Source organism: Callorhinus ursinus, unplaced genomic scaffold (genome assembly GCF_003265705.2).
Source record: "Callorhinus ursinus isolate GAN/ISIS: 27379988/994484 unplaced genomic scaffold, GSC_fseal_2.0 scaffold61, whole genome shotgun sequence".
Lineage (NCBI taxonomy): Eukaryota > Metazoa > Chordata > Mammalia > Carnivora > Otariidae > Callorhinus > Callorhinus ursinus.
Genome location: NW_027397123.1, coordinates 4,829,586 through 4,853,416, shown reverse-complemented (window position 1 = coordinate 4,853,416; position 23,831 = coordinate 4,829,586). Strand labels below are relative to the sequence as shown.

Sequence of the window (23,831 nt, the reverse complement as noted above, 5' to 3'; positions counted from 1 at the left end):
AGATACCCAGAAAAACTGAGTAACTCCTTGAAACGTCCTAAGCTATTACTTCAAATACCACCTTCCGCTGAAGATAAAGATATGTGGGGTGCATGGAACCAGTCACAGGAAGTTACCAGGCAAAGCACAGCAAACGAGGGTAAGGTTGTTATATATTGTCAGGGAAACAGGATAATGAGAAAATAAGTCCCGTGTGAACCCCTTTAAACGTAAAACTGCAGGGGCACCTGGCTCGCTCAGTCAGAAGAGCATGCATGCGGCTTGAGTTCTGGCCTCACACTGGGAGTAGGGATGACTTAAAGGACAGACAAAGGCCATCGAGGGCCCCAAGGAGTGGGATTAGGTCTGGGTGGGACTTGGAGCTTTCACTTCCTGCCCTCGGATCCTATTTGAATTTGTTAAGGTGGGCAAGCATTTTACACTTTAGACTCAAAACTCACGCACACAAATCCAAATCCACAAAGAGAAGCAAAGGCCCTCAGAATTAGGTAACAGCCCAGACGGGTCTAGGGGAAGAGAAAGGAGGCAGGAGAGAAGCCAAGGAAGGTGGCTCCCATTCCCTGAGTGTCCAGAGGGATAAGTAATATCAGCATCCTGGGAAGGGCCTCCTTTAAATTTAACCGCAAGGATGGGGTCCTTGTAAAAGTCAGCCCTCTGTAGGGAAGGAACATCAGCAGCCCGGCTGTGTGCAGGGGTTCCCTCCCCACCCCCCAGGGAGTACTCCAGCACTTCCTGCACTCATGCCTCAGGACAGCAGCCTGAGTATTCCTCAGAGACTAGAACAGCTTGTTGTGCGGTTGGTGAACCAAGCAGCTGATGAGAAAGACCACAGAAGTCAAAAGCATTTTCCTCTGTTTTCTATCTTTACCTTTTTTCTTTTAAGAATTTTTTCTTACTGAGGAGCGCCTGGGGGGCTCAGATGGTTAAGCGTCTGCCTTCCGCTCAGGTCATGATCCCAGGGTCCTGGGATCGAGCCCTGCATCGGGCTCCCTGCTCGGCGGGGAGCCTGCTTCTCCCGCTGCTCATGCTCTCTCTCTTTCTCTTTGTGTCGCGAATGAATAAAAAAAAAAAAAATTTTTTTTTCTTACTGAATATATTTGACATATAATATTGTGTAAATTTAAAGTGTGCAATATGTTAACTTCATACATTTACATATTGTGATATGATTGCTGTTGTAGCAATATTTAGTATGTTAAAAAACAAAATTCAGCTGATTGAGTTTGAAGATCTAACTGGCTTTATTCAATGATTCATGATTCTGACAGCATCCCATCTAGCAAGTAGAAAGGAGTTCTGAGGTGTTCAAAATGGGAGGTGTTTACTGGCAGAAGGATGGTGGGACAGGAAGTTAGAAGAGTAGATTATTTCAGGCAAGGTTACCTAACCTTACAAGGGTCTTATCAGGCAGATTAAATCACTAGTGCTGACCAGGAAATTCCAGACTGATTGGTTTAAAATTCCACTCCTGAGAAAGGCTGAAACTGCAATGAGGTTAGGTATTAACCTTGGTTTAGCACAAGTGACTCCATTTTTAGCCTTTTCTTTCTTTTTTACAAGCACCTCGATCACATTACATAATTATCTTCCTTTTAGTGTTTGGGATAATTTTTTCTGATTTCAGAATTAGCATTTTCTTTGAGGAGCATGAGCATCTGGAAATACAGAAAAGCCTAAACAAGAAATAAAAATTATCCACAATTCCATTACACACAGATACACAAAATATTAACTGTGGTTTTCTTCCTGCTTTTTAATATATTTTTGTTTTTACAAAATTTAATCTTACAAATAGTTTTGTATCTTTTTTTTTAAGATTTTCTATTTATTTACTTGACAGAGAGAGAGAGAGAGACAGCGAGAGAGGGAACACAAGCAGGGGAAGTGGGAAAGGGAGAAGCAGGCTTCCTGCAGAGCAGGGAACTCGGTGCGGGGCTCGATGCGGGGCTCGATCCCAGGACCCTGAGACCATGACCTGAGCCCAAGGCAGTCGCTTAACCGACTGAGCCACCCAGGTGCCCCAATAGTTTTGTATCTTTTATTTAATGTTATATTGTGAGAATTTTTGAATCATATTTCCAAATTACCCTTGTTTAAAAAAAAAAAAAAAAAAAGACAAGCCCCAAATGGAGTTGCTTAGGCTAAGTCTCGCATCACCAAGCAGAGACTTACAGTTAGGGTTCTCCCAGAAATGGAATTTTAAACCAGTCCATCAGGAATTGCCTGATTAGGGGTGCCTGGCTGGCTCAGTCTGATGAGTGTGTGATTCTTGATCTAAGGGTTGTGAGTTTGAGCCCCACATTGTGTGTAGAGATTACTTAAATATTTAAAAAATTAAAAAGGTAATCTACTGATAATCCCCTAAAGTAACCTTGTAATAACCAATCCACTTTTGTATAATTTCCTTGCTCCTTCTCTCTTCCAGCCATGAAAGTCTTTCATTTTGTACAGCTCCTCAGAGCTTTTTTATCTCCTAGACTGAATGCTGCCCAATTCTAATCGAGTTTTGCCCAAATAAAATTTTTTAGATATGCCTCAGTTTGTCTTATAACACTCTCTAGAAAAGCTTTGCTTTAGAATCCTTACTTACAGCTACGGGAATGCTTGTTTTCCCATCTCTCGACCACACGGAATGTTGCACTTTTTTGTTTGCTGGCTTCATAAGTGAAAATGATTTAAGTACTATTTTACATTTCTTTGTTTAAATTTTATGTTTATTGCTCATATTTATTTTCTTTGTGAGTGCCGCTTCACATCCTTGGCCTGTATTTGTTGTTTGGGTGGTATCTGTTTTCTTGTTAATTTGTAAGAGCTCTTTACATACAGGGACATCTATTTTCTAAGCTGTAAGCCTTGGCTGCGAGTTCAAACCCCAGGCTAAAAGGTGGCCCTTAGGTTTCCAAAAGCCAGACAGCGGTTCTTTGCGCGTGAAAAACACGGCCGGCTGGAATACGGCGGGAGGTGTGACAGCTCCTTCGCGCAAAGCCCACCGTGGACCCAGGCAGTTCACTCCACAGGTCCCGGGCGTCGCCCGCTCGGCGCCAACTGGCGGCCCGCAGTGCGCAGGAACGGAAGCTGGGCCGCCCTTCCCCCACCTGCTTCCGGTCGCGGCTCAGTTCTCGCGCCTCCGCCTCCGCCGCGGCTCGTGGTCGTCCCGCCATGGCACTGTCGCGGGGACTGCCCCGGGAGCTGGCCGAGGCCGTGGCCGGGGGCCGGGTGCTGGTGGTGGGCGCGGGTGGCATCGGCTGCGAGCTCCTCAAGAACCTCGTGCTCACCGGCTTCTCCCACATCGACCTGGTGAGGGCCAGGCGTGCGCGCGGGCTGAATGGCGGGCGGCATTGCCGGGGCCGGGGGCTCGGGCTCCGGAGGTCCGGACCAGAGTTGAGGTGGCGGGGGTGGCGGCAGCAGGCCTGGAAGCCCCGAGGTCGTGGCTGCCTGCGGAGAGGGCGCTCTTCGGCGGGGCTGGAGCGGGCCTCCCTGCACGCCCGGTCCGCTCGGGACGCCAGAGAGGCCGCGGGCCGGGGTCTTCCGGGCGTCGCGTCGCGCGGCCGCCCCCTGCGTCCCTAGCAGCGCCAATTTGTGGCGGCTGTAGGCTGTGGGAGCGGCCTCGTGTCTTTTCGCTTCAGAGCAGTTCCCCAGCTTTAGTGGGAGGCAGAGGTGATTGTTTGAGTCTCGTGGATGTTGTGACTTCATTTTGGCGGTCTCCCTTAACTCAGAAATACTGGTCCAGAGCAGAGGGTGGCGGTAATAGGAGCCAGTACATACTGAGCGCTTGTCCCGAGCCCGGCGCAGTTCTGAGCGGTTAACTTGCATTAACGCATCTAATCTTCGCTACCTCCGTAAGGTTGCAAACGCCATTTTCATCCCACTTTTTTTAACATGAGAAGAAAAGTGAGATTTAGAGGGGTTTTAGTAACTTACTTGGGTCTCGAAGCAACTGGCAGGACTCCTTTGGGACTCGCGCTCCTCTGTTGTGGGTACAATCTGCGTGACTGTCATTGTTATCTCCGTAGACACACTCGCTTACGTCGTTAAAGATGTTGGTGAGGATTTTAACTTTGGCACTCACGTAGAGTGGCTGTAATTTTAAATTATTTATATTAAACTTTTTAGAGATTGGGGATGTTAGGAATTTGGATGTGAGTTTAAATTGTCTTAAGGTGTGGTGGAAGCACGGAATGGAAAAAGTAGAAGTAGCAGACTGAACTAATGAGTGACTGGGGGGGAAAGAATTTACACATTTTTTCTTTGGCTGTTAAAAGGTTAGTCTTCCCATCCAGTTCTGTACTGCAGATCCAGGTACGATTGTGCTTTAGCTGGTAACTACTGCATGTTTAAAAGAACCGTTTTGTAATAGACGAGACCTGGATTGGGCACCTGAAAAATGCTGATTCTTTTTTATTTGATTTAATTTTTGTAATAAATGTGGAAAGTACAAATAGAAAATGTTTAGGTGGTTATATAATGATTTTCAGAAATTATAACCCAAACTGTTAAGCTGTTTCACGATTAGAACGTTTGATTACTCTTCATATAAATTTATTGAAATGGAATGAAAGTCTTTAAGTCATTATTATTTTCTTCCCTTATGTTTATTTTTAAGCAGCAATTAGATAAAACTTAAAATGTGACACATTTTTAACCTGTAGACATTTCCTTTAACAAGCCCTTAGGTTAATAATAATTGTAAATGGAGTTGTGTGTAGATGAAGACTTGAACTAAAGCAGCAAACATTCAATAACTGTCAAGTGTCATTTAAGAAAAGAAGTCACAGTTAAATCTAACATACTGGATTTGAAAGAGCAATTAGATTGATAAATGAATTATATATTTTCAACAGACATATAATTTTATGGCATCTAAGGAATTTCCAAACATACTTTCCACAATGATTAAACAAACAAAAAGATGCGTCCTTTCTAAAATATTTTTGAGAAAGTTATCTCAAATTGAATCCCGAGTTTTTTAAAATATGTGTTAAATTATTTTTACCAGTTTAATAATTTTGCTATTACTGGCTGAAAATGAAAAGCATTTTTTCTGCTAATGTAACAAATAGCAAAAGTTTTGGTTTATGGATGCTGAGGATAGTGATACCGCTCAAACATACCAGAAAATTTGTGATTTATCTGGAGTTTGTGCACTTGTAGATTGATCTGGATACTATCGATGTCAGCAACCTCAACAGGCAGTTTTTGTTTCAAAAGAAACATGTTGGAAGATCAAAGGCCCAGGTAACATTTTTCTTATATACTATTTCTATTTATTCATTAATATTTCTGCACTTTGATGGATCTTCTCTTTCTGATATCAGATTAATTGGGACTTTTCAGTAGGAGGGAGAATATGGGGGAAGCCACCTCTTTTTACTGGAGATTGTGACGAATAAAGAAGTAAAGGACTACACCCTCCTGTTTTGGTCTTCTGAGGAAGTAGATGTGCTCTACCCAATCCAGTAAATGGTGTCCCCTTCATATTTAAATTTCTGATTGTTTGCTTAGGATGAACATCATTCCAGTGTTCCCCAGAGGTTGACTGCTCCTATATTTGAGGGCAAGAGAAACTACAGCCTATGCTCTTGTTGCACTTTTTCTAAAAGGGTGGCCTTCCCTGAGGTTCTAGCCACCTTGACCTTTCTTTAGTTCCTTGAGTGTTCCATCTTGATTCAGGGTTTTATTTATTTATTTATTTAAGATTTTATTTCTTTATTTGACAGAGACACAGCGAGAAAGGGAACACAAGCAGGGGGAGTGGGAGAGGGAGAAGCAGGCTTCCCACTGATCGGGGAGCCCGATGCGGGGCTCTATCCCATGACCCTGGGATCATGACCTGAACTGAAGGCAGACGCTGAATGACTGAGCCACCCAGGCGCCCCTTGATTCAGGGTTTTAAAACATCTTTTCACTTTGCTTTGCTTTTCTCCCAACTTTTTTGGCAGACTTCCACTGTTTTCTCCTTTTTAGTTTTCAAATTTTGGCTTGCTTCTCTAGGGATACACTCTCAGTAAACCTCGTAGACTAAGTCAGACCTTCCTCTCCTAACAACTTCTACTTTTTCTTTAAAATTTTTTTTACTTATTTAAGTAATTTCTGTACCCAACGCAGGGCTCAAACTCACAACCCTGAGATCAAGAGTAGTCTGTTCTGACTGAGCCAGCCAGGCGCCCTATAGCTTCTACTTTTTCTAGGTATCATTTATCATAGCTTGTAGTTCTGTTTATCTACATTGATCATAGTCGCTTTGGCTCACCAAGTGCTTCATGCAGATCCTGGCACATAGAAAATAGTAAATGTTGAATGAATGAACAAATCACACTTAGTTACTGCATTTTATGTTTTTGTTGAAGCTTGCCATTTATGTAGATGTGTATAAGGGAAGGGGCCAGCTCTCCTGTTATTTTATAAATATGTATAGCTTAATCTTAATGAAATTTTGTCACATTTTTATATTTCTTTAGTTTTTAATATAAATAGGATATGTAAGTAGGTGAAATGGCAGTGTTGTGTGCCATAAATAAACTTGACATACAGAGAGAAATGTTGTAGCTATTTAGTAAATTAGTAATTTAGTGTTGTTTGTTTTTCCAGGTTGCCAAAGAAAGTGTACTGCAGTTTTACCCAAAAGCTAATATCATAGCCTACCATGACAGCATCATGAAGTATGTTCTAATTATTATGTTGCAAAATTGTGTTTGTTGTCAATTAAACTTCGAAAGCATTAGGTATTTTTAGTAGCCAGATACAGGAGTTTGAAGTCATTCTGCTTTTTAAAAATGATTTTTCTATCCTAACTAGAGAGAACAACCTGATGGTTATCAGAGGGGAGGTTGGTGGGGGGTGGGTAAAATATGTGATGGGGATTAAGGAGGACACTTGTGATGAGCGCCAGGTGTTGTATATAAATCTTGAATCGCTACATAATATACTGTATGTTAACTGAAATTTAAATAAAAACTTAGAAAAAAATGATTTTTCTAGAAAAATTAAAATGTGGTAGCTTGTGCCCACATAAGTTGAGTTTTATTAACAGTTTATATATATGATTTAAATGAGTTAGATAAGAGGAAATAAGTAAGATATTTTAATACTTTAAATAAATAAGTTACATGGAAACATAAAGGGCCTTAAAGTTTTGTTTTTTGTTTTTTTTTTAAAGATTTATTTATATGACAGAGAGAGGGAACACAAGCAGGGGGGAGTGGGAGAGGGAGAAGCAGGCTTCCTGCCGAGTAGGGAGCCCGATGTGGGGCTCGATCCCAGGACCCCGGGATCATGACCTGAGCCAAAGGCAGCCGCCTAACCGACTGAGCCACCCAGATGGCCCTGTAGTTTTATTTTAAATAAAGATACACTTAAACTATGAAAAATCCTTAGATGTGATGATTCAGACTTCTAAATATATTGCTCTCATTCTGACTGTTTTCAGTTCTGGTCTTTTTCAGTTTAAAAGGTTCCTTCCCAAAATAATTTGTTTATTTGGACTATGACTTTTGTAATATAACGCTAGGAATTGTGACCGGGCCATAGTTTTCACCATACATAAATATGCTCTGATCTCAGTAAAGATAGAGTAAATATGTAATTTTGGAAGTGTTGGAACAAAGGAACCCTGGGTCTAAATTATCCTTTATAGTTGTTGTCTAACTTACAAGTAAGTGGTATTAGAAATAATTACTTGTTGTTTGAGGTCTGGCATTAGAGAAAGCCTTATACTTTCTCAGGAAATCTGTATCCAATTTTTTTTTATTTCTGGATGTTTGCCCTGCAAACCTTCCTATAGCTCCATAACCCCCTTACCCTGTGTTGCTTTCCCAGTGCTGCTAAAAGCGGGGACCCTAGAGGCCTGAACCTTGCCTGATCCTGACCATGTGAGGTGAAGCGAGAGGCCAGGCAGATCCTGGGAATGTGTTCATTATATGTTCCCAGGCTGCCCGGAGAAGGCCTGGTGGGACTGGTGAAGTCATGCCATCTTTCTGCCAGTTTGAGATCGTGCTCTTGGGCCCCAGATTGCTGACCAAAAAGGATGTCAAGTCACAGGGATTAAGGGGAAATTATTTCTTTGAAATCTGATACGGTGTTTCGAAAAAGTCAAACCTGTTATATGGTACATCCCCGTAATATCAGTTATTTTTGCACTGTTACTTTAGTATGCTTTTTAGGACCCTGTATTCTGCTGTGAAGATCTGGTATAAGACCAGTTGTTTTGGTGACACTTTTGTTTTGTTTTGTTTTGTAGCCCTGACTATAATGTGGAATTTTTTCGACAATTTATATTGGTTATGAATGCTTTAGATAACAGAGGTGAGATTATTTTAATACATTTAATTCCTAAGTATTTCCCTTCCCCCGTAACAAGGCTGTTTCCACAGCCTTTTAGTGTTTAAAGTATTTCCTTATGAGTTACATCTAGAGGGGAGTAAGGTTAGGTTTAAAATTTGCCAGTTGATTGTAATTTTAACTAGAACTGGTTTCAGGCAGGAATTTAGCTATCACATACTCTGCTGTTCTAGCAAAACGTGTGAACATAGAAGTTGTTAAAATCGCTAAAGTGGGTGACTACATATGGTATGTGGGTGTGTGCTTGTTTCAGAGTATCCCATCACTTAAGCACAGTGCGACTTCCTTCATTTACATGGAGATCTAAGAAATATCAGTGTCTGTACCTCACATCTCAAGACCAGTTAAGTCAGACTCTCTGAATGGCGCCTGAGCATGTTTTTTCCAAGTTTCCCACGTGATGCTAAAGTGTGATCGGGGCTATAAAACCACTGTTTTAAGACTGGGGCAAGAGGATGTCAAAGTTCGTATAGATGCCATGGATCTTGAATTATTTTAGGTATAGGTTGGTGTTGTAAGATAACAGGCTGGATTCTGTTTAGATGTACACATTTTAGACCATTTAAGCTTTCCACAATAGGGGGTTATGTTTCTTATAATCAGGTGTTAGATAGTCATTGTTCTACATGTAAAACATTTGTGGAGTGGTTCATAACCATTTTGAACCTGAAATACCAAAGAAAAAACACAAAGTAGCATGAGGAAGGGTCAGAAAGACTTTTTTTTTTTTTTTTTAAAGATTTTATTTGAGAGAGAGTGTGCCGGAGAGTGAAGGGGGAGAAGCTGAGAAAGAGAATCTCAGGCTGACCCTGTGCTGAGCATGGAGCCTGACACAGCCTAATCCCGCGACCCTGAGATCATCACCTGAGCCGAAATCAAGAGTTGGGTACTCAACTGGCTGAGCTACCCAGGCATCCCTGAATGACTTTTAACTAGACTCCTCTTTATTCCCCTTGCCTTAAACTGCCTTAATAGTTCCAAGGGGATATTCTCCATTCTCCATTCATTTCCATGTGTTACCTGATAATTTTATTAGAATAATAGTAAGGACTCAGAACACACTGAAACAGTGTTTTAGCCAAGATTAATAGAGTAGGCACAGCAACAGAAGAGAAAGGTGACACTTTAGAATCCAAAAATTATTTATAGGTGTGCTTTTCCTGGAGTAAATTTGTGATATAAATTCCTTATGTTTGGAGTTTTGCTAGTGAATGTCTCTTTAAGTGTAACCGTTTTATTGCTCTGGTCATAGCTATAAGAAAATTACATAACAAATTAAAAAAAAATAGTTTGGGTAAATGTTATCCTAATTAAAGTAACTGATTTTTCCCCCCATAAACTCCTGCTAACTAGTATTTTTCTTCCAGCTGCCCGCAACCACGTTAATAGGATGTGTCTGGCAGCTGATGTTCCTCTTATTGAGAGTGGAACTGCTGGTTACCTTGGGCAAGTAACTACCATCAAAAAGGTAAAGTAAGTTTTTACTTTCCAAATATTTATTTGGGACCTTAAGGAGGGAAGAAGTAAACTTTAGATTTATATGATATGGGCTCGTCAGCATCCAAGATGTAGGGATTTTTGTACTCTGATAAAACTTAGATACTATAAAGGTAATACAAAGAATATAGGCAGAGATTTTTTTAGCTCTGTGCTACTTTGCTTCTGTAGCTTATATATTAAAATTATTAGACTGGTAAGTTTGATGACTTTGCCTTTTAAAATTCTTTGTAGCTATGAAACTACCTGTGATGCCATAGTTGGTGTATGATAAAAGAGCCTTCTCCAACGTTACTTTTTATCTAAAGTCTGGACTTCAAAGATCTGAAGAGTACTTTGAAAATTTTTGTTGTATTTGTGAAATATTTCAGACATTTAGAGAAAATTAGAGAATAATAGAGCAAATAAATACCTGTGGACTCATAACCCAGTTTTATAAAATTCAGCATTGTGATCTTTTTTCTTTTAGTTCTTTTAGGAAATTAAACATAGATACATTTGAAGAGTCATTTTGTAGGTTTTGAAACCAAAATTCGAATTGGCACTTAAAATTTGCTACTTTTGTCCATTATCTGGTAGTTTACCCATGTTGGAAATAGTGGCTCTGCTGCTTTTGTTTTAGCTGATAAATGCTCTTGGAAGCTTATTTAGTATCCTTTTGCAAAGACTTGTAAATATCAATGTGTATTAAATTTAATTAAATCAGTGGAGTCCTTCAAGGACTGTTTATAGGTCACAGCAGTCGTTCTCTTATCCACTGTGAATTTGGGGGATGGCTGCTTGTCATATGGCTGCCCCCAAGAAGGTTTATTGAAAGGACACCAGAAATGGTATTATGGAGAAAATCCTGGATCTGCTGTCATTTATATTAAACAATATTTGCAGGTTTGGGTTCTTTAACCATTATTAGAAAGACAGTGCTCGTTACCCTGATCCTAAGGTACTAGTATGTATTAATACTGAGGTTGAGAATTGCTTGAAATAAGGAATGTTCATTTGATGATTGTGAAAGATTGTCTTAGGTGCCATAGACTTCTCTCAAGGATTCCTTACATTGCAAATTAAAATGTAACCCTAGCTCAACAAAATGAAGAGTATTTTGTTTGGTAATATCTAGGATTTTTCTGTGTATCTAGGTGGTTCTTGAAATTATTAATTACTTTTAATTTTCTTAATTTTTAGGAGATTATAAGGTAAGGCTATGAATAATATTTAAATAACTGAGGTCCACACCTTTGAGAGATAATTGGTTATAGAAAGCTGTTGTTTGTCTTTCTAGTAGTTTTTCTTTTGTTTAGTGTGATTAAGGTAAACTTCTTGTATTTGATATTCAGGTGCAGTGTGGCTTTTTTTTGTTGTTTTTGGCTTGTTGTAAGTGTTTACTGGGCCAGGAGTCAGAGGAATCCTGGCTTAGACTTAGCTGTGACTATGATTGATTCAGTTCACTTTTGTTACATTTCCTTGTTTGTAAAGTAAGGATTTTGGAGTCACTGATATTTTAAAATTTTCTTGACAGTATAAAACCCAGTTAGAATGTAGATGAATGAATATTTATGATGATTACTTCATGATGTTGAGAAACCACCATCATGGGATAAATACTTTTCTCATATTCTGACTTTGCAGGGTGTAACTGAGTGTTATGAATGTCATCCCAAACCTACCCAGAGAACTTTCCCTGGCTGTACAATTCGTAACACCCCTTCTGAACCTATTCATTGCATCGTTTGGGCAAAGTATTTGTTCAAGTAAGAGGATATGTATTTTTGGATGTATTTTCAGTACTGACGATGGAAAATGGGATCATTTTTATTTTTATGTCTTAGAGAGATTGTATTTATGAGGGATATTCTTTTAAATATGGCAAAGAGACGCTCTGTTAACTTTGTTATTTCTTGTGCTAAATTCAGCCAACATTGCATGCGTGTCTGTTATATACCATGGACTATTTAGGAAGCCTGATATTGGAGACAGGCATATAACTAAATGAACAGAAGTCTGTGTATTTGGAATTATAAAAACATACTTAGAAGTAATTCATTGGTTAAAAAAGAAATCATGGAAGTTAAAAATACTTTGTAATGATAATGAAAATACTGCATGTGAAAGTTGGATGCACTGAATGTGGCAGTTGGAAGAAAAGTTCTAGGCTTAAACACATGAAGAAAGATGAACATTAATGAGCTAAGGACCCAACTTAAATTAGAAAAAGGAGAAACTCCAAGGAAATTAGTGGGAAGGATGGAATTGAGGTAAGAGGAAAAAAATACTTTGTGAGTTCAGTCATGAAAAGGAGAGGTAAATAAATGGGGAATGTAATCTTAGCACAGGTTTAAATGGTAGTAAAGAACAAAAGGATGATAATAAAAAGACCACGCCTGTATACAGAAATTTTTAATCTGGATAAACTTTTTTGTTTTTTTTTTTTTGAGTTTAGAGAGATAGCACCGGGGAGGGGCACAGGGAGAGGAGAGAATCTCAGGCAGACTCCCCACTGAGTGTGGAGCCAGATAAGGGGCTCGATCTCATGACTCATGAAATCACAACCTGAACCGAAACCCAGGAGGGGGATCCTTAACTGACTGCCCCTCAGGTGCTCCTGGATAAATTCATTTTGGGAAAAAACTTAAAAACAAAAACCTGACTCAAAAAGAAATAAGAAAGCCTAAACGGTACTATACTTTAGGGGAATTTAATAAGTGGTTTGAATTCTGAATAATGCACCAAAACTATCTGAATTTACTGGTGATTTCCACTGAACTTGCAAGTACCATATCATTATAATGTTAAGTAAATTGTCCCAGAGACATTTTTTAAAACCTGAATACTTCTCAGTTTGCATTATGGGGCTATCATGTCTTTGATAACAAAACCATTTAAGGCCATTACAGAATAAAAGGAGAATTTCAAGACTTTTTTTTTTTTAATTTATTTATTTGAGAGAGAACGTGGAGCGGGGCAGAGGGAGAGTGGGAGAGAAGCAGATTCCCCATGGTGCACAGAGTCCGACAGGCTCAGTCTCATGACTCTGAGATTGCAACCCTGAGCCAAAATCAAGAGTTGGACGCTTAACTGACTGAGCCACCAAGGCACCCCTCATGACAAATCTTCTTTTTCTTCTTCTTCTTCTTTTTAAATTTTATTTATTTGTCGGGGAGAGAGAGCACAAGCAGGGATAGTGGCAGGGAGAGGGAGAAGAGCAAAGAGCCGGATGTGGGACTTGATCCCCACGACCCAAGCTGAAGGCAGACCCTAACTGACTACACCACCCAGCCATCCCAAAAATTCTTAATAAAATAAGAACATTTTATCAACCTGGTAAAAGATACCTTTTACAAACCTATAGCAAACATTGGTTTTCTTTATTTTTTGATTAAGGTAATAACGTGTATGCACTCAGAAAAGTACACATATAATGGTATCATAGTGAAATTTCATAAAAAATATACTTCTAAGCATTATTTGGCAAACATTTTTTTCTTTTTAACAGATTTTACTTGTTAGAACAGTTTCAAATTTACAGAAATAATGGGAAAAAAATACAGAGTTCCCTCTATTAACATTGTTAGTATGACACATATGCAGTGATTAATGAACCACTATTGGTAACCTTATTTAACTTAAGTCCATAGTTTATTCATAAAGTCCTTTGTTTTTACCCAGTGTCCCTTTTCTGTTCCATGATACCACGTTACCATTAGTTGTCTGTCATGTCTCTTTAGGCCTCCTTTGGCTGTGATAGTTTCTCAGACTTTACTCCTTTTTGATGACCTGATAATTTTGAGAGTGCTGGTTAGGTAGGATGCCCCACTATGGGAAATTTTTTTTCATGTTAACACTGTTACTAGCTATTGGGAGGGAAATCACAGAGGTAGATAAATTGCCATTTTCATTACATCGTATGAAGAGTAAATATGTTACTGACATGTATAACTTAATGTTGGCCTTGATCACCTAACTAAGGTAGTGTTTGTCAGGTTTCTGCACTGTAAAGTTACTCTCCCCAGCCCCCCTTCACTGTTGTACCATACACTTTGGAGGGAAGTCACTATGTGCAGCCCACACCTAAGGAATGGGAGCTGTGTTCTGTTTCCTTGAGGGCAGAGGTATCTACATAAATTAAATTAGAGTTCTTCTGCCTAGAAGGTTTGTCTTTTCTCACCCATCTATTGATTTATTCATCATTTATATCAGTATGCATTCATATTGAATATATTTTATACTTCGGGTTAAGTCCAGTAGTATATTTTGTTGCTCAGATTGTTCTAGCTTTGGCCACTGGGAGCTCTCTCTGTGCTCTTAGACATACTGCCATCAATGTGAGTGGGGTGTTTGGGGGAGCAGTTCCTTGCTTTCTGGTACTATATGTTCCAGGCTCATTATTGTTATTTCCTGCGGCAGAATCAGACCTTTCTCCAAAGAGCCCTGGTTCCTTTTTTTGAAGAATGGCATTAGAAACCAAGATCTGAAGGCTTGGCATGCTATTAGTTGTCATATCTTTTAGGCCCTTTCAGCCAACAGAGCAAATATATATCTATGCTAATCTGTATATATACACAAATTTATAAACATATCTGTATATTAAGGTAAATATGAATTCATACTGGTGTCTCCAGCTCTAATCCATTACTACAGGGGTCATTCTAGCTTCTTCCTCCCCTTGATTATCTGTACAGTCCCACTCCAACAGTCAGAAACTTCCGCTATTTGCCAACCATATACTTAATATAAGCGTTATTTTTAAAATTTTTAAAGAAGTTTTATTTGAGAGAGAGTGTGCACACAAGTGGGAGTGAGGGGCAGAGGGAGAAGCAGACCTCCACTGAGCCTGACACAGGGCTCGATCCCAGGACCCCGGGATCACGACCCGAGCTGAAGACACCCAACCACCTGAGCCACCCAGGTGCACCAATACAAGCATTATTTTTAATGATAAAAGTTATAAATCATGGGGTGCCTGGGTGGCTCAGTCGTTAAGCTTCTGCCTTTGGCTTAGGTCATGATCCCAGGGTCCTGGGATCGAGCCCCGCATCGGGCTCCCTGCTCCGCGGGAGGCCTGCTTCTCCCTCTCCCACTCTCCCTGCTTGTGTTCCCTCTCGCTGTGTCTCTCTCTGTCAAATAAATAAATAAAATCTTTTAAAAAAAAAAGTTATAAATCATCCCCTTTGAAATCAGAGCTCGCATGAGGATGCCCGTTATTGCTGCTTCTACTTGGTGTTGTAATGAAGTTCCTAGGCCATACAATAAAACAAAAAGGAAATACAGGAGAAGAGTTGGGAAAAAAAGAAACAAAACTGTTGTTTGCATACAATATAGTTACCTGCATAAAAAGCTCCAAAGAACCTATAGACAAATTATTAGAAATAATGACAGTTTAGCAGCATGGCCAACTAAAAGATTACATTTCTATATGCAGCATCACGCAGTTAAAAAATATAAGAATAGATAACTCACTATAAAATTGTATAATTAAATATTAAAGATACCTAAATATAAAGCATCTAAAAGCATGACATACTCTCAGGTACTTAACAAATCTTGATTTATAAGACCCAATATGGAAAATTATAGTAACTATTGGAACATAAAAAGAAGGGTAAAATAAGAGGAAAGAATGTATTTGTGGATTGGAAGTTTTAATATTGTGTGTGTGTCATTTGTCTTCAAGTTGATCTATAGATTCAAATGCAGTTCCAATCAAAATCTCATCAGGGTTTGTACTGGAACTTGTTCAGCTGATTATAAAATTTGTAGAATAAGACTTAAACATTCCTGGAAAGGAGTAGGTTGAGGTGACTTGTTCTAATAGATGTCAAGGTTTAATATAAGCTAAAAGTAACTTACAGTGTTTTGCTGGTACAAAGATAGAAACACAGACCACTGGGACAATGTAGAGCTCATGACCAAGGTTACATACGAGATGGCAGATGAAAGAAGGGATTAAATAAAAGGACAATTCATTATCAGTGTGGAAAAAACTATATTCTCTACTTTAAAGAATATATAAAAATTAAGTCCAGATGGATTAAGTATTTAGATGTCAACAGAAAAAATCTTTCTAGGGGCGCCTAGGTGGCTCAGTAGGTTAGGCGTCTGCCTTCGGCTCAGGTCATGATCCCAGGGTCCTGGGATTGAGCCCTGGGTCGGGCTCTCTGCTCGGTGGGAAGCCTGCTTCTCCCTCTCAGACTCCCCCTGCTTGTGTTCCCTCTCCCACTGTCTCTCTCTCTCTCTGTCAAATAAATAATAAAAAAAAAAAAACTTAAAAAAATCTTTCTAATATAGGGGAAAATCTTCAGGGAACAATGTCTTAAGATATAAAGTGCTAACCGTAAAAGAAAGGATTGATTCATTGAAATTAATTAAATATCTCTTGTCAAAAGACATGAGAAAATATTTGCAACATAAAGTCAACTAAAAATTATGATCTTAGACTATATTCCTGTAATCAAGAAATAGGCAACCTGACAAAATAATATGAACAGGCATTTTTTTCACTTAAAGAGAAACCCACATAGGCAGTAAGCAAATGAAGATATGTTTAACTTCATGACTAACAGGGAAAATTAAAATCACAAGATACTATTTTATACTCAGTAGTTTAGTAAAATGTTAAGTCTGGAGAGGAAGTGAATCAATAGGAACTCTTACATGCCATTGTGGGGGTGAAAATTGGTACAATGACTTTGGGAAACAAGTGGACATTTTCTTGTAGAGTATATCAGGAGTTTTGAGAAACTTTGAGATGATAGCTTTTCCTTTTTTTTTTTAACTGCAAAGGATTCCTTTGAAAAGATAGCTTTCTTGTAAGTCAAGTACTTGAGGAAAGGTGGAACATTATATTCCTGTAAGTGCTATTAAATAGTTTTTAGGATAACTGGATTAACAGAGGAGAATTCCTGCTTAATATATTGTTTCTGAAGGCCTTTTAGTAGTAAAGAGGTAGAGTACCATGACAAAAACGTCTCATGCACTGCTTATTCTTACACCTAGATCAGCGCCCAGCGTAGCAGATGTGTAATAATGTTTTTCTAATAGCTAGCTGCAGGTGTATTTTACAAGTATCATTCTGGCATTAGAATGGTATCCACGTAAAATGTAGAAGCTGCTCACCTGTGTCTTGATCAGAGATTTTAACATAGGAATTTGCAGAACCTAGATGATAGGAATGAATATAGGTTTACTAAAATTTAGCCTGCCAATTGTTTATTCCTCATTCCTCCTATAGATTTGGAATATTCTAAGTTAGTTGTTTTGAGGGGAAGTAGGAAAAGTAAATATTCAGAATATTTTGTTGAACATAAATATTTATTACTCTTATTATAGCCAGTTGTTTGGGGAAGAAGATGCTGATCAAGAAGTATCCCCTGACAGAGCTGACCCTGAAGCTTCCTGTGAGTAGATTGGGATATGTTCTCTTATTTAATGAGGACTGCCTTTATTTTGCTATCTTAATATTGATAGCATAAGAGGAGAAAAAAATAATGGCTGTTTTGTGTTAGTATATTATGTGTTTAAGATGGATTATTTCATCTTCAAAACAGTGTTTTAAAAAATGAGTAGTCCCATTTACTGGTGAAGACAAGATGCAGTAATTTCACAAATGTAGTAAATAGAGCAGAGTTGTTTCCAGATCTGATTACAGGTCCATATTTTGAACTGTTCTACATGTGGCCTTAAGAAACTGAGGTAGGAAAAGATGCTAATGAGCATATTATTTTTCTTTCTCTTTGAGCTCCGAATGTATCATGTGCAGATGACTTCCACGAATGACTCTTTTTTTCCCCCCAAAGGTAGATGAGAGCTTAGTTCTACATTTATTATAGCTGAGAATAAAAGGGTGTTCATTTTATAGGGGAACCAATGGAAGCTGAAGCCAGAGCCAGAGCATCTAACGAAGATGGTGACATTAAACGTATTTCCACTAAGGAATGGGCTAAATCAACTGGATATGATCCGGTTAAACTTTTTACCAAGGTTAGATTTACTTTCTTCATAATTATGGATAGATTTATTATTCTGTTTGTTTTAAAATAGTACATGAAGTATATGCTTTTTATGCCTAATGTTGCCTTAATAAGTTGATTGATGTCATCAGGGTAAGCAGGTTTTGGAATTTTAAAGATTTTATTTATTTGAAAGAGAGTGAGTGAGAGCGAGAGCATGAGCAGGGGGAGGGGGAGAAGCAGACTCCCCTGCTGAATAGGGAGCCCGATGTGGGGCTCAATCCCAGGACCCTGGGATCATGACCTCAACCAAAGGCAGTTGCTTAACCAACAGCCGTGCAGGCACCCCTAGGTTTTGGAATTTTAGCACTTGTGATAAATCAATATAGCATCTTCATAAGAATTAAAATAGAGAGGCTCACTTATACACTCTTGGTTTACCTTTCTTCCCTCACTTACACTGAACTTCATGGTTTTCCTTATAACTGATCTTTGGTTCCTGCTGTTTTTCATCTTCTCTTATATCCCTTTCCTGCTCAAATCTCTTGGGAATCTGATATGTACTTAATTACTCTTGAATCCCTAATCCGCTCGTTCTTGGTCAAATCCTTCTCATTAGTATTAATTATTTGCCTGCTGAATATTTCTAGAGAAATCTACAAGATTGTTTTAATTGGCTCGATCTAATTATAATCCAGCTAGGTATTCATGTCTATGTTTATTTTTTTTTAAAGATTTTATTTATTTATTTGAGAGAGAATGAGAGAGAGCACGAGAGGGAAGAGGGTCAGAGGGAGAAGCAGACTCACCGCTGAGCAGGGAGCCCAACGTGGGACTCGATCCCGGGACTCCAGGATCATGACCTGAGCCGAAGGCAGTCGCCCAACCAACTGAGCCACCCAGGCGCCCCATGTCTATGTTTTATAAAGTCTTTACTTCTTTGCCTTCACTCCCTAGCAGGTTTATCATAATAGATACTTGAAGATTTCTCAGCTTTTCTTGAACTGCCTAATACACTCCTACCAGATGAGCAGATGACCTTAAGGATTTATTAACAGGTTTGAAGCCATTGGACAGATGTCAAGAGAAGGTCGCACTTTGTGCGTACTTTCCCCCCCTGCTATTTGAGAGAAATCTCTTTAAGTAAAGATTAATTCTACTTTTCCTTTCCCCTTGTACCTTTGTCTTTTTTTTTTTTTTTTTAAAGTAGGCTCCATGCTGAATGTGGGGCTTGAACTCAAAACTGAGACAGAGTCACATACTCTACTGACTGAACCAGCCAGATGCCCCCTGTACCTTTTAAGATTTTTTTTCTTTATCGCTGTATTTTGCTAGTTTAATTACAGTATGTTTTGGTGTGGGTCTGCTTTTGTTGATTTTGATGGGAGTTCTTTGTGTCCCCTGGATCTCTGAATATGTTTCCTCCCCCAAATAAGGGAAGTTTTCAACTATTACTTTAAATAAATTTTTTGCCCCCCTTTCTCTCCTTCTTCTGGGACTCCTATAATAGGAATGTTAGTTATGTCTGGTGGAGTCACTGAGTTCCCTAAGTCTATCCTCATTTTGCATAATTCCTTTTTTTCTCTTGTTCAGCTTGATTACTCTCCATTACTCTCTTCTAGGTCATTAATTCATTCCTCTGCTTCTTCCATCCTGCTGTTCATTCCATCGAGTGTGTTTTCATTTTTTTGTGGTTCCTGAAGATTTTTTCTGATCCTTTTTTGTCTTTCTCTCTTTCATGGCTTGCTGATTTTCTTTAGTAATACATTTGGATTTCTTTCTCATTATTCTTTGCATATTTATTAGTGGTTTTGCCATTAGATTTGTATATAATCTCTTCTGCATATAGCAGTCTATTAAGTTGATGGTTGTTTAAGTTTGAACCCATTCTTTTTTTTTTTTAAGATTTTATTTACTTGACAGAGAGAGAGACAGCGTGAGAGGGAACACAAGCAGGGGGAGTGGGAGAGGGAGAAGCAGGCTTCTGGTCGAGCAGGGAGCCCGATGTGGGGCTCTATCCTAGGACTCTGGGGTCATGACCTGAGCTGAAGGCAGTGACTTAACCAGCTGAGCCACCCAGGTGCCCCTGAACCCATTCTTTATGCCTCTTCTCCACGCCTTTTAGGTACATGTTGTTACATTTTATATCCTTTTATTTTGTGAGTTCCTTGACTGACTTTTTACAGAAATATTCATTCTAACTGCTTTTGTGTTTCCTTTCTTTTTTTTCTTTTTTTTGACCTGAGCCTTGATTGTGTTTCCTTTCATCCTGCCACTTTTGGTCTCCTTTCCACTCAAGGAGTCCCCTTTAATATTTCTTTCTTTCTTTTTTTTTTTTAAAGATTTCATTTATGTATTTGACGGAGAGATAGAGAGCACAAGTATGCAGAGCGGTTAGGCAGAGGGAGAGGGAGAAGCAGACTCCCCGCGGAGCAGGGAGCCCGATGCGGGGCTCAATCCCAGGACCCTGAGATCATGACCTGAGCCGAAGGCAGACGCTTAACCGACTGAGCCACCCGGGCGCCCCCCCCCCCCCTTAATATTTCTTGCAGGGCTGGTTTAATGGTCATGAACTTTTGTTTGGGAAAGTCTTTATCTCCTATGTTGAATAATAGCTTTGCTGGATAAAGTATTCTTGACCACAGGTTTTTCCCATTTAGCACTTTGAATATATCATGTCACTCCCTTCTGGCTTGAAAAATTTCTGCTGAAAAATCTGCTAGCCATAAGGGGTTTGTCTCCCTTGTAAGTTACTGTCTTCTTTTGTCTTGCTGCTTTTAAATTTTTTTCTATCGCCGTATTTTGCCAATTTAATTTTATACCTTAGTTTTCAAACAGTATTTTCTCTCTGCCCGGCATCTTGATCTTTCCTGGCTTCTGTCTGCTTTCCAGCATGCATAGGTCCTACGCAAATGGCCTGTACTCCCTCCAGTTTATGTTTCCTCTCTTTTTCCTCAGTGCAAGAGATGTCATAGGTTGACTCTTGAACCTGTTGCATTTATTTCCTTGTTACAGCCTTTTCTTTAGAAAATCAATTTTGGTTGTGCCTAAAATGTACTTAATTCTGTTACGGATAGTGACAGTATTTTCCAAACTTGTGTCCATATACCTATTCCCATTCCAGTTTGAGCAGTGTTGAATGCCAACGTAATCTCAAGTACATCTCCAATCTGTTCAGTAGGTAACTAAGCATCTGCTGTGTGCTGGTCACCACTCTGATAGGAGATACAGCAGTGAATAAGATGGGAAGTAGGGTTCCAGCTCTTTGTAGGTAACTCATAGTTTAGAGGGGAAAGTCAGACATTGAACAAGTAATACCAAATTCAGAGTGTTATGACATTAAGATCAGATGCATTAGAACCCTTTAATACTAAGTAGACTTAACATTGTTATTAGTGTTATTAGACCTAGTATGAGGTTTCAAAAGAGGCTTTCCAGAGGAAGTGACATTTCAACCCAACACTTTAAAGAATTGGGCTGGGGATAAGAATGCTACATGTAGGGGCGCCTGGGTGGCTCAGTCGTTAAGCATCTGCCTTTGGCTCAGGTCATGATCCCAGGGTCCTGGGATTGAGTCCCGCATCGGGCTCCTGCTCCGCTGGAAGCCTGCTTCTCTCTCTCCCACTCCCCCTGCTTGTGTTCCCTCTCTCGCCATGTCTCTGTCAAATAAATAAATAAAATATTAACCAAAAAAAAAAGAATGCTACATGTACACAGAAGGTCTCAGGTCGGAAAACTGAAATAATTCTCATTAAAGGGGAGACTGGGAAGAGGAATTGAAACATAAGCTGAGGCTACATCAGGCAAGACTTCCTAGATCATGATAAGGATGCTATACCAAGGCAGTGAGAATCCATTAAAAGGTGGTCTGCAGGATCAGATACAGAGGGTATGCTGTGCACCATTCTAGGACCTGATATTCCTATTTTAATCAATATGGGACAGTACCTTCTGAAGTTGTATAGTGCTAGAATAATCTGAAGTACAGCCTATCTGCATTCCCAGTGGAGGGTGGAGAAAAAGTAGATTTAACAAGACTTAGGTTGTTTAGGGCACCTGGGTAGCTCAGTTGATTAAGTGTCCAACTCTTTTTTTTTTTTCTTCTTAGTATTTTATTTATTTATTTGACAGAACAAGCAGGGGTAGCTAGAGGGAGAGGGAGAAGCAGGCTCACGCTGAGCAAGGAGCCCAATGCAGGGCTCGATCCCAGGATCCTGGGTTCATAACCTGGGCTGAAGGCAGCTTCTTAACCAACCGAGCCACCCAGGCGCCTCAGGTGTCCAACCCTTGATTTTGGCTCAGGTCATGATCTCAGGGTTGTAGGATTGAGCCCCATGTTGGGCTCCACGCTCAGCAGGGAGTCGCTTAAGATCCAATCCCCACCCCCCCGACCCCCGTTCATGCTCTCTCTCTCTCTCTGAAATAAGTAAAATCTTTTTGTAAAAAAATAAAAGACTTAGGTTGTTCAGAGTGAGGAACAGTGAAGAATCAGGAATGATACCTGGTTTCCTGCCAGGCAGCAGAATGAATAAGGTGCCATTCTCTGAGGTAGGTAAGGTGGGAAGCAGATGTGTTGTGTAGGGGTTAGAGGATGAGATAAGGTGATAGAATCAATTTGAGATTCCTCTGGAATATTAGAGTAGGGACAGGTAATTCTAAAGGCAAGCAGAGAGGTTTAGACTGGGATTTGCAGGCCTGTTTGTAAGCCTAAGAGAAAAGAGCATGAAGCTGGTTTAGTACCATCTTAGAACTCTGAGGGATTCCCAGTATTTAATAATTGGATAAAGAGTGTGGAGCTTGTACGTGGAAAACCATGCTCATTCCCCATTGCCTGGGAGGCTTTTCAGATAAGTGCTTAAGGTCCTCTATAAAATGTGTCTAACCAGTTTTGTTTCCCAAGTCATACTGAACTTATTTCCTTGCCTATGCATCCATTTCAGATGTTACCATCTCCTTAAACTATCCTTATTCCTCAGAACAAAATTCCTTCTAGTACTCAAAGCTGTGTGATTCTCACACTAAATTTGTATTCTAACTATTTGTATATTTGGCTGGTTTTCCAAAGATTTAAGGATACTTCATAAATACTGATTGAATTGAATATATTTTGATAGAAATAGTTCTGAATTTTTGGGGTGCCTGGGTGGCTCAGTTGGTTAGGAAGCCAACTCTTGATTTCGGCTCAAGTCATGATCTCGGGGTCATGGGATTGAGCTCTGAGTTGGGTACTGGGCTCATGGGGGAATCTTCGTAAGATTCTCTCCCTCTCCCTCTGCCCTCTTCCCCCATGCTCACTTTCACTCTCTTTCTCTCTAAAATAAATAAATCTTTTTTAAAAAGAAATGGTTCTGAATTTTTTAAGCCAATTTTAAGTTCATAGCTGACACATAAAATAAATGTATTGACTAAATCAACTGACAATAGAAAATACAGCTGAGGAAAAAGTAAATATAATAAAATCATCTGAAATTCTACCACAGGATAGTGCCATTCATGTGATAGTCTCTCAGGCTGTATATAATACTGCTTATAACATGATTTTATTTTGTTTTGTTTTTGAGAGAAAAGTGTGTGAGTGGGAGGAGGAGAGAATCTTAAGCAGGCTCCATGTCCAGCACAGAGCTTGACTTGGGGCTCAATCTCATGACCCTGAGATCATGTCCTGAGCCGAAATCAAGAGTTGGACATGACTGAGCCACATGGGCGCCCCATAACGTTTTTGAAAAAGAAATTGTTTCAGTCTTGGGCTTTTGGGGGGGCCAGACCACATTTCAAAGATGTTACAGGTGGTTAAATTCTGGTTTTGAGCACTGTACTTTTAAAATGTATGCTTGGGGCTCCTGGGTTGGCTCAGTCAGTTAAACATCTGCTTTCGGCTCAGGTCATGATCCCAGGGTCTTGGGATCAAGTCCCGCATCTGGCTCCCTGTTCCTTGGGGAGCCTGCTTCTGCCTCTGCCTCTCTCTCTCTCTCTCTCTCTCTGTCTCTCAGGAATAAATAAAATCTTTAAAAAAAAAAAAAAAAAAGCGTCTGCCTTCAGCTCAGGTCATGATCC

At 39.6% G+C, this 23,831-nt stretch overlaps 1 protein-coding gene across 3 annotated transcripts in view; it reads left to right on the top strand.

Annotated features, from left to right (window-relative positions):
• The first annotated feature begins 2,957 nt into the window (after positions 1–2,957).
• Positions 2,958–23,831, top strand: part of UBA2 (ubiquitin like modifier activating enzyme 2) — a 41,452-nt gene continuing 20,578 nt past the window's right edge. The window contains exons 1-9 of one of the 3 annotated variants that reach the window (XM_073885414.1): positions 3,166–3,297; positions 4,263–4,299; positions 5,152–5,235; positions 6,589–6,659; positions 8,237–8,301; positions 9,705–9,805; positions 11,461–11,582; positions 17,158–17,225; positions 17,687–17,808. In XM_073885414.1, the coding sequence (XP_073741515.1) occupies positions 6,655–6,659; positions 8,237–8,301; positions 9,705–9,805; positions 11,461–11,582; positions 17,158–17,225; positions 17,687–17,808 (483 nt within the window). In that variant the 5' untranslated portion in view covers positions 3,166–3,297; positions 4,263–4,299; positions 5,152–5,235; positions 6,589–6,654. Of the gene's footprint in view, positions 3,298–3,643; positions 3,658–4,262; positions 4,300–5,151; positions 5,236–6,588; positions 6,660–8,236; positions 8,302–9,704; positions 9,806–11,460; positions 11,583–17,157; positions 17,226–17,686; positions 17,809–23,831 lie in introns of those variants that run through there. The other 2 variants (XM_073885415.1, XM_025854323.2) reach the window with 2 other exon arrangements.